The 11,993-nt window shown below is 37.7% G+C and overlaps 1 protein-coding gene across 1 annotated transcript; it reads right to left on the bottom strand.

Annotated features, from left to right (window-relative positions):
• Positions 1-6,767: 6,767 nt before the first annotated feature.
• On the bottom strand, positions 6,768-11,710 carry tmem41aa (transmembrane protein 41aa). The gene is made up of 5 exons (XM_060877153.1): positions 11,503-11,710; positions 8,204-8,354; positions 7,926-8,087; positions 7,406-7,544; positions 6,768-7,265 (listed from the first exon to the last, which is right to left on the bottom strand). Exons 1-5 carry the CDS (start codon positions 11,649-11,651, stop codon positions 7,075-7,077), a joined length of 792 nt encoding a protein of 263 aa, XP_060733136.1. The 5' UTR covers positions 11,652-11,710; the 3' UTR covers positions 6,768-7,074.
• Between the last annotated feature and the right edge of the window lie 283 nt (positions 11,711-11,993).

Genomic DNA, 11,993 nt, shown 5'->3' with positions numbered 1-11,993 from the left:
TTTTCTGATTGGCTGTTGTGTAGCCTCTTTTTTTGTTTGGCTGATAAGTGTCAGGCTCGACTAAGAGCTCCAGGGGAGACGCGCTTGGTTCCTGCCCGGTTCCATAGAGACAGCGGTGCGGACTGATACATTTTGGGCGCTGAGGCTTATTAAATATATGATAAATAGTCAAAAAGTTTTTCTGCGTGACAAATACAATGTGTGACGGGAGCGTATATACATAATACATATATATATATATATATATATATATATATATATATATATATATATATATATATATATATATGTTAATTTTTTTATGATCTTTTTTTTTCCAATATGCAGCTGAACATGGCATTTGTTTGTTTATTTGCTCGTTTGTTTTTGCATAATATTACTGTTTTATTGATCTGTGTAATTCTAAGTGTTCTCTCAGTAATAATGATCATGTGCATTAAGTAATCATCAGGGGTCTCATTTATAAAGCGTGCGTACGCACAAAACGGGGCTGAAAAAGTGTGTACGCCAGTTTTCGCACAAAGGTTGTGATCTATAAAAATCAAACTTGACGGGAGAATGTGCGAACCTTTAAGCAAACTTTGAGACGTGTGTACGCACATTCTGGAGACAAAGGGAATTGGCGACACAGATGGTGAGGTCGTGAACTGAAGTTAGATTGTAGAAAATACATGTGAGAAGAACGATTATAAGAATTAATGACATTAATGACAATTAATTTTCACTCCATTTCATATGTTATATTTACATTATCATGAAGATTAAATCCAACAGTGTTATTTGTGCCGATTGTTTTAGGCTATATACATCTAGTAAAATCCAAACGTAATTCAAAATGTATTAAAAATAAAATAATAATAATCATAATCAGCGCTACTCCGTCCAGGGTGTATCCTGCCTTGATGCCCAATGACGCCTGAGGATAGGCGCAGGCTCCCCGTGACCCGAGTAGTTCGGATAAGCGGTAGAAAATGAATGAATGAATGACATTAATGACAATTAATTTTCACTCCATTTCATATGTTATATTTACATTATCATGAAGATTAAATCCAACAGTGTTATTTGTGCCGATTGTTTTAGGCTATATACATCTAGTAAAATCCAAACGTAATTCAAAATGTATTAAAAATAAAATAATAATAATCATAATCAGCACTACTCCGTCCAGGGTGTATCCTGCCTTGATGCCCAATGACGCCTGAGGATAGGCGCAGGCTCCCCGTGACCCGAGTAGTTCGGATAAGCGGTAGAAGATGAATGAATGAATGAATAATCAGCGCTGCCTTACGGTCACATTGTCCACAATGGGAGAGCAGGAGGAGATGGCGCGACTACATGTGATACAAAATAGCATGAAATACCCTTTTATTAGAGAACTGCAGAACACAGTGTAAAAACGAAATATTTTCCTTAATGTACATATCAACATATCATAAAATGTCAAAGTCTGCAAATACAGTCATGAAGCACAATCGCTACTCATCATCGGTCCTAACTATTACGGTGTTCATTACAAAACTGTCATGAAGAAGCATGTGTTCACTACATTTTCGTCTTAAATTTTCGCCCACAAATTAATTCTGTGATTTTGTCAAGGTGTTAACGATCAGTCTAATTGCTAGAAACATATAAATCCTCCGGTGACCCGGGTATGTAAGGCTTCATGATGGCACTGCTGGCACTGTTGGAGGATTACGCCAATGGCAGAATAAGGAGAGAACGAGTTTTCAGGGACTATGATGATATCCTGGCCCATTATGATTCCCTAGAGCTGTGCTCTTAGATCTATGTGCTGAATTGGGTCCAGTATTAGAGAGGGCAACACGCCGGAAGGCAGACAGGTAAATTATTTATATAAAAAAACTATAAGTAATCCTCAACTTTGTCTCTAAGACCTTTTTGTATATGAAATAATTCTATTGGAATCCATCATCTCACCCTATAGGTCTGGTATATCACAGCCGTCCCTGAGTGCCATAATATCTGTCGTTTTGAATGGTATACTTAATATGGGTAGTCGATACATCAGGTTCCCCTACACTGTGCGAGAACAGGCCGAAATTAAAATGCAGTTTGCAGCAATGTCTGGTTTCCCAAATGTAATCGGCACAATTGACTGCACTCATGTTTGCTATAAGTTCACATCTGAAAATGAATTTGCTTATGTTAATAGAAAGCATGTGCATTCTATTAATGTGCAAATCATATGTGACTCCAACATGACCCTCACAAACACTGTGGCACGCTGGCCTGGTTCAACACATGATTCCTTTATCTTGACACATAACAGTGTAGGGAACAGACTAAATGCAGGCGCAGTACGTGATGGTTGGCTTCTTGGTGAGTTTAACAATATTAAAAAGTAGAAACGGTAACAATTTTGTTTTTAATATAATTATAACAATGTTGGCTCCTCACCCCATTTTTAAACCCGCAGAGCGCAGAGGAAACTCATTATAACGAGGTCCACTCTCGTGCCCGCGCAGTGATTTGCATTGACTATTTATGGTTAAAAATGGGTGTGTACAGGGCGGGATTTCACGTACGCACATCTGCGGGTGATCTGTGATTTATAAAGGGAACGTTGCTTAGAGGAGTGCGTACGCACGGTTTTATAAATCGGAATTTTTTTTTGCCGTACGCCATTTTTGGCTTTTGGGCGTACGTAAACTTTTAGTAGGGATCCTACGCACAGTTTTATAAATGAGACCCCAGTTCACCAAACCGATTTAGTTTAGTTTTGATTATTGTTTTAGTTAACTATGTCTCACCCTGGTGTCTAACACAGGCACCGACCATACTCTCGTTTCCCGTTACATTTTGCTGTAGTTGTAGAATTACATTTAGATTTATTTACACAGAGATAACAGGACGAGTTATTAGCGAACACCCACTCACAGTTCAGGGGCTTGCAGTGGTCCATGGTTTCTGCTGTTAGTCCTCTGACACGAACAATCACAGATTCCACAGAATGAGCAACAAAGAGAATATGTGTGAGTAAATATGTAATTTTAATGATTTTATCTGTTGTTTGTCATTTGAATGTTGGTAATATGACAAATTGGAATTAGGTTTATTTTATAATTCATTTTACAATTCTGGTAAAATTACAGTTTTGTTGTAATTGTTTGTGTGTAAACGCTTTAAAAAGGAATTTAATTCCACCTGTTTTTTAAGTGATGCTGTCAGCATAGTTTAGAATATGCGCGTGCGTTGCATCGCGTTAGGAACACGTGGTAACTGTGTATGCGCAGAATGTCTTCGTTTATAGTGTTACAAAAATCTATTCTAATTGCAAATAAAGTTAAATCAGTAAAATTCTATACAGGTACGAGACAGACTTATTAAACTGAATTTGAGCCAAATTAACAATTATCTTAAAACGACACAAAATAGTATAATTGATAATGATATATAATGAGAGTTGTATTACTTTTAAAAGTAATGTTTTAAACTTCAATAATTTATAAAATCTTTAATTGTTTATCCTTTTTCAGATATTTCTAGTAATTGCTAATATTGTTTTTATGAGTTAAAAGATTAAGAATGTTATCTGTAACCTTTAACAATCTAAAATTGGAAGCAACCCAGTCATCATGGTTATTAGCACATAAAGGGGCAGTTGTGGATTCTAAAAGATGTGGCAAGCAATTACTTATGTCTTAATATTTGCTATAAAAGCAAAATAATGTATTGTGTACAACTTTCCACTTTATCCAGACGTAGTCAGTCAGCTAAGGCATGTTTGGTTTCTAATGTTTGTTTATTTACTGTGCAATAAACGTGAGACTTGTTAGTGGTTAGATTTCATCAAGTACAAGAAGTAGAATAAGCGAACTTCATTCTCCAAATATGTCCCAGCTGATGGAGTGCATTTGTGTTAAAGATGGCCGATGTGTCAATCCTGATGTTCTACTCCTAGTTGGAGTCTACAGTAATCGCCCACTGGTCACCCTGCCAGGGATTAATCTACATGGTCAGCCAGTGTCTCATGGGATTGTTGTGTATGAAGCCACCCGGAGACTGTCATGACTTCTCTGAACCAGTGTTGTGTCAGTCAGCTGTATGTTCTGGTCTTTATCAGCAATTAGTTCCTCAGGAGCTCCCGGCTGCACTATTATAAACTGTTGTAGAAAGGACATTATTTACATTTACATTATTTACTGTAGAGTGTCACCCAAAGAGTCTGGTTCCTCTCAAGGTTTCTTCCTCATATCATCTCAGGGAGATTTTCCTTTCCACTGTCACCTCCGGCTTGAACATTTGGGATATATATAAACAATATTAAAAAGTAGAAACGGTAACAATTGCATTTGATATTTCTAGTAATTGCTAATATTGTTTTTATGAGTTAAAAGATTAAGAATGTTATCTGTAACCTTTAACAATCTAAAATTGGAAGCAACCCAGTCATCATGGTTATTAGCACATAAAGGGGCAGTTGTGGATTCTAAAAGATGTGGCAAGCAATTACTTATGTCTTAATATTTGCTATAAAAGCAAAATAATGTATTGTGTACAACTTTCCACTTTATCCAGACGTAGTCAGTCAGCTAAGGCATGTTTGGTTTCTAATGTTTGTTTATTTACTGTGCAATAAACGTGAGACTTGTTAGTGGTTAGATTTCATCAAGTACAAGAAGTAGAATAAGCGAACTTCATTCTCCAAATATGTCCCAGCTGATGGAGTGCATTTGTGTTAAAGATGGCCGATGTGTCAATCCTGATGTTCTACTCCTAGTTGGAGTCTACAGTAATCGCCCACTGGTCACCCTGCCAGGGATTAATCTACATGGTCAGCCAGTGTCTCATGGGATTGTTGTGTATGAAGCCACCCGGAGACTGTCATGACTTCTCTGAACCAGTGTTGTGTCAGTCAGCTGTATGTTCTGGTCTTTATCAGCAATTAGTTCCTCAGGAGCTCCCGGCTGCACTATTATAAACTGTTGTAGAAAGGACATTATTTACATTTACATTATTTACTGTAGAGTGTCACCCAAAGAGTCTGGTTCCTCTCAAGGTTTCTTCCTCATATCATCTCAGGGAGATTTTCCTTTCCACTGTCACCTCCGGCTTGAACATTTGGGATATATATATAGTATTTAAAATGATATATTTTTTAATTAATTTAAAACTTTAAATGTATGTATTCATTTATTTATTTATTTATTTTTATTCTATTTCTTCTTCTTCTTCTAATTATTATTATTATTATTATAATTATTATTATTATTATTTTTCATTTCTTTTTTTTCTCTTCTGTTTCTATACTTCTGTAAAGCTGCTTTGAGACAATGTGAACTGTTAAAAGCGCTATACAAATAAATTGAATTGAATTAAATTGTGTAATGTGATGCACTTTCCTCATGATGTTTTTCTTTTGTTAAGGAAAAGAAGAGAATTCAGATGGTGTTTATAATGACTTAAAAAAAACAGAGTTGCATGCTAATCTTAACGGCGATGCATGAAGCTCCTTTGGTGGTGTGTAGCATTTATGGGCAAAGGGAAAGGATGAGGGGAAGAAAGAAGCAGCTGAAAGACAGACACATGACTCAAATAAACTGGAAAAAAGAAGAATAGAGGAGTTGATGTAATAAGGTTAACATGAAGTTTGTTCACTCTCAGTAAATATAATTGTATGTGTCTGTCCTTGGGCATGCACATTCTCTTCACACACACACACACACACTTTTGAAGCCATTAGTCACGATGCATTTTAAATACTGCTCCACAGTTGAAAAAAGTGGAAGTGACTTTTTTCATTAGTTTTTCAATACTTTGTTTAAATAAATATTTATTTTTCTGATCCGTAAACTCATTTAGTACAATAATTAGAAATATATTTAAATATTTTTAAATATTCACTATTATTATTTGTAAAATCATTTTGTAACTTCTAATTATTTTTTATTAGTTTTTTGTTTCTTTATAAAATTTGTTAACATATTTTTTCACTGTCGATTAAGATTTATTTATGTTTATATATTTGTGTCTTTGAATGCTTATTTTTGTTAGATGAGTTTGTATTTCTTAAAAATATTTAATTTGCTGAATCTTGGACACATTCATTTCTCAACTTAAATGTTGTTTGAATACATTTATTTATTATTTTAATGTGTTATTTTTTCCCCTCAAGCGACTCCTGATCTGTTTGTGTTGAAGTTTAATCAAGCTGCAACTTCAGACACCTGTAGCTGAGCAGTGATTGTGAGTGTATTGTGTTATCGTTATGGAGCTGTGTGTGTGTGTGTGTGTGTGTCTGTACTATTAAAGCTGAGGTTTACATCACATGATCAGTGTTTTTACTGTTCTGTGTGACACTGCTAATTGGTTAGCTGTTGTTTTGGTCATTATTTAAATTATTTGTAAAGCACTTTTGACATTGAGCGTTGTCAGAAAGCACCTTTAGAGAAATCTGCAAGATATTTGTAATATTATGTCGTCCTCCTACACGTTGCTCTGTGTGGTTCAGTGACAGATTTTAAGCCGTTTCAGATCAGTGTGAGACTGTGTACTGTAGTTTGTATAACAAGCCTGCACTGAAATGATAATCCTGCCTTTCATTGTCTAGGTTTTTTCCTTGATAATAGGTGCACAATTAACTTTAGCTAGTCTACACAATTTTATTAACATATAGTGGGTGGGCACAGTGGTTTTAGCCGTAATCCTGATGATGTTACTCAGTAATGAGCAAGTTATATAAATACAGTAATAATTACTTACCAGAAGGGTTAAAGTTTGTAAGAAATAAAAATCTCCCAGAATTTATTACCTTCACAACAAAGATATTTTAATGTAGAATTTTGTAAACAAACTGAACATTTGCTTGTCATTCAACTGATGAACAGGATTTTATTGATTTTGAATGTCTCTATTGGTCCTTTTATCAGGAGGCGATCACATTTAAAAGAAATAAAAAAAAATCACAAAATAAAATATACCATCTATATATAAACACACAGAACACAAAATAACAGAATTATACCTATCTAAATACATAATGTAATACAGTATCTCCTATAAACACACACACACACAGTTATAGTGAAAACTGTGTTTCTGTGTGGATCATCATTGATCTTTGTGCTCTGGGAGTGTGTATGTGTTTCTATAACGACGGATTAATGCGGCTGGCAGCAGGGCCACACATGCAATGAGCAGCAGCTTCAGCACCACGTTCCATGACAACACGTCATCCAGAGATGACAGATCAGACAGGACCACGCCCGTCTGTACACACACCAGGTTATATGGTATCAGACCTACAGACACAGACACCAGGTTATTTGACACCAGACCTGAAACAAATCTGTTAAATTCATCACTCACCCTGTAGCTATTCTCTGATGAGTGAAATTATTTACATAAATTCATCAGTGTGTGATCAGAGTGCGAATGGTACCGATGAGAACGGAGAGTGAGAAGTGAGTGAGGGGGATGTTGATGATCGGAGAACTCATGTTGAGGAACCAGTTTGGACTAACGGGGAACAAACGCAGGAACAATAGGAAGAAGAACAAACTGCTCTGGTTCTCCTCCACCTAAACACATACACACACACAGAGAGACAGTAAATGACCAGCTCAATGTATATGTGCAGACACCAGACACTTGTCTCTTAGTTTCCAGCTCCTAGTTTCTCCAGTTTCTGGTTTGCCTCATCCTACTTTTTGTTCTCAGTGTTCAGTTCCTTCAAATGAATCCTGCTTCCCAGTTAGGAAGCTTTTATTCTTACCTCTACAAATTCTGTGTAGTAAGATGTCAGATTGTAAGCTTCTCCATGAATAAACAATTTTGAAGGAGGATACTTTTTAATAGAAAGTTCAGACTGCTCTGTAGTATCAGGTGAACCTCACGGTCACTTCAGTGTACGTGTGATGTACTACTGGTAGTAATAGTGTTAAACACGCAAACAAACAAACCTTTCTCTGCAGCTGAGCGACTCTTTCAGGGAATATGCGGACAATGTGCTGCTTGCCGAAGAAGTGAGAGAGCAGGAAACACATTGAGGCTCCAACAGTGGTGAGAACAGAGCACAGAACAAGACCCAACCAGGGTCCAAACAGCGCCCCTGCCAGGATGTTCTACGCTCACACGCCAGACAGAAACCATTAAAGTCAGAAAATCAGTGGATTATATGGCACCAGCATATAATATAATGCCTGTGTGTATATGTGTGTGTGTGTATGTGTGTGTATACCAGTAGTGATGACCCTGGGATGGCGAACGCCTGTTTGTACAGATAAGCACTGGAGAACAAGAGCAGGACAAAGCCACTGTGTTCCTTCTTATACAACCGTAACAACTCAGCCATTTGGTTTAATTCCTGCAGATCTGATGGGAACTTCAACCTGACACATATCAGGAGATATTAGGGATGGGTTCTCCTTCATTCCTCTGGAAGTCACTCTGGATAATCTGCCAAATGCTGTAAATGTAATTGTAGTTCCTAACAGTCTCAAATTAGTTTGTGTTCCCCTACAGACCCTATACACTACAGACCGTATACACTACAGACAGTATACACTACAGACCCTATACGCTACAGACAGTATACACTACAGACCCTATACACTACAGACAGTATACACTACAGACCCTATACACTACAGACCCTAAATGCTACAGACAGTATACGCTACAGACCCTATACACTACAGACCCTAAACACTACAGACACTAAACGCTAGACAGTATACACTACAGACCCTAAACACTACAGACCCTAAACACTACAGACAGTATACACTACAGACCCTAAACACTACAGACCCTATACACTACAGACAGTATACACTACAAACAGTATACACTACAGACCCTATACACTACAGACCCTAAACACTACAGACAGTGTACACTACAGACCCTATACACTACAGACCCTAAACACTACAGACAGTGTACACTACAGACCCTATACACTACAGACCCTAAATGCTACAGACAGTATACGCTACAGACCCTATACACTACAGACCCTATACACTACAGACCCTATACACTATAGACCCTAAATGCTAGACAGTATACACTACAGACCCTAAACACTACAGACCCTAAACACTACAGACCCTAAATGCTAGACAGTATACACTACAGACCCTAAACACTACAGACAGTATACACTACAGACACTAAACACTACAGACCCTATACACTACAGACCCTAAAAGCTACAGACAGTATACGCTACAGACCCTATACACTACAGACACTAAACGCTACAGACAGTATACACTACAGACCCTATACACTACAGACCCTAAACGCTACAGACCCTAAACGCTACAGACAGTATACACTACAGACCCTATACACTACAGACAGTATACACTACAGACCCTATACACTACAGACCCTAAATGCTACAGACAGTATACGCTACAGACCCTATACACTACAGACCCTATACACTACAGACCCTAAACACTACAGACACTAAACGCTAGACAGTATACACTACAGACCCTAAACATTACAGACCCTAAACACTACAGACAGTATACACTACAGACACTAAACACTACAGACCCTATACACTACAGACAGTATACACTACAAACAGTATACACTACAGACCCTATACACTACAGACCCTAAACACTACAGACAGTGTACACTACAGACCCTAAACACTACAGACAGTATACACTACAGACCCTAAATGCTACAGACAGTATACGCTACAGACCCTATACACTACAGACAGTATACACTACAGACCCTATACACTATAGACCCTAAATGCTAGACAGTATACACTACAGACCCTAAACACTACAGACCCTAAATGCTAGACAGTATACACTACAGACCCTAAACACTACAGACAGTATACACTACAGACACTAAACACTACAGACCCTATACACTACAGACCCTAAAAGCTACAGACAGTATACGCTACAGAACCTATACACTACAGACCCTATACGCTACAGACCCTAAATGCTACAGACAGTATACGCTACAGACCCTATACACTACAGACCCTAAACACTACAGACACTAAACGCTAGACAGTATACACTACAGACCCTAAACACTACAGACCCTAAACACTACAGACAGTATACACTACAGACCCTAAACACTACAGACCCTAAATGCTACAGACAGTATACGCTACAGACCCTAAACACTACAGACCCTAAACACTACAGACAGTATACACTACAGACCCTAAACACTACAGACCCTATACACTACAGACAGTATACACTACAGACCCTATACACTACAGACCCTAAACACTACAGACAGTGTACACTACAGACCCTATACACTACAGACAGTGTACACTACAGACCCTATACACTACAGACCCTAAATGCTACAGACAGTATACGCTACAGACCCTATACACTACAGACCCTATACACTACAGACCCTATACACTATAGACCCTAAATGCTAGACAGTATACACTACAGACCCTAAACACTACAGACCCTAAACACTACAGACCCTAAATGCTAGACAGTATACACTACAGACCCTAAACACTACAGACCCTAAACACTACAGACAGTATACACTACAGACACTAAACACTACAGACCCTATACACTACAGACCCTAAAAGCTACAGACAGTATACGCTACAGTCCCTATACACTACAGACACGAAACGCTACAGACACTAAACGCTACAGACAGTATACACTACAGACCCTATACACTACAGACCCTAAACGCTACAGACAGTATACACTACAGACCCTATACACTACAGACCCTAAATGCTACAGACAGTATATGCTACAGACCCTATACACTACAGACCCTATACACTACAGACCCTAAACACTACAGACACTAAACGCTAGACAGTATACACTACAGACCCTAAACACTACAGACAGTATACACTACAGACACTAAACACTACAGACCCTATACACTACAGACAGTATACACTACAAACAGTATACACTACAAACAGTATACACTACAGACCCTATACACTACAGACCCTAAACACTACAGACAGTATACTCAACAGACCCTATACACTACAGACCCTAAACACTACAGACCCTAAACACTACAGACCCTATACACAACAGACAGTATACACTACAGACCCTATACACTACAGACCCTAAACACTACAGACAGTATACTCAACAGACCCTATACACTACAGACCCTAAACACTACAGACCCTAAACACTACAGACCCTATACACTACAGACCCTAAACACTACAGACCCTAAACACAACAGACAGTATACACTACAGACCCTATACACTACAGACAGTATACACTACAGACAGTATGCACTACAGACCCTATAAAGGGTTCAATATTAAATCTATGCCAATAACAGTAGTCTCCATGTGTATAACACCATGTGTAACTTACTGGGGGTGTCAGGACTAGTGAGCACTACATAGGTGTGATTTGGGACACAGAAGGTATTTTCACACAATTACATGCACAAGTTATAGAGCTGATTTTCACTGTAATGATGAGGACATGTGTGACTGACCTGATCATGTCCATGTCCTGCTGGTCACTGCTCGCTCCCACACGGCTGTGTTTCATGGCCCGTGGTACAGGGGGCAGATAAAAGGACAGATAATACAGATATAATGTAGAAAGTAAAATGACACAAACTAACCCCACTACAGAGCGCATGGTTCCGTAAACACACAACCAGGAAGTAGGGAACAAGGGGGCGGGCCATGAAGAGGTCATGTGACTGTGGGCAGCCAATTGGAATTCGTGTTACTTTTTAAATAGCTTAAAAAGTTTTTAATGCTTCGGAAAGTGTGTGGAGATTGTTACTATTGCATTAAGAAAATAAATTAATAAGAATAAAATTACGTTTTAGGAAATAGAGATACTAACAGAACCGAACAGAATCTTTTAAAATAATTTATTATTATTATTATTATTATTATTATTATTATTATTATTATTATTATTATTATCATTGTTGTTATTATTATTATTATTATTATTAGTTGTAGTAGTAGA

The sequence above is a fragment of the Tachysurus vachellii genome, chromosome 8 (genome assembly GCF_030014155.1).
Source record: "Tachysurus vachellii isolate PV-2020 chromosome 8, HZAU_Pvac_v1, whole genome shotgun sequence".
NCBI lineage: Eukaryota > Metazoa > Chordata > Actinopteri > Siluriformes > Bagridae > Tachysurus > Tachysurus vachellii.
This window is presented reverse-complemented; position numbering and strand designations above follow the sequence as displayed.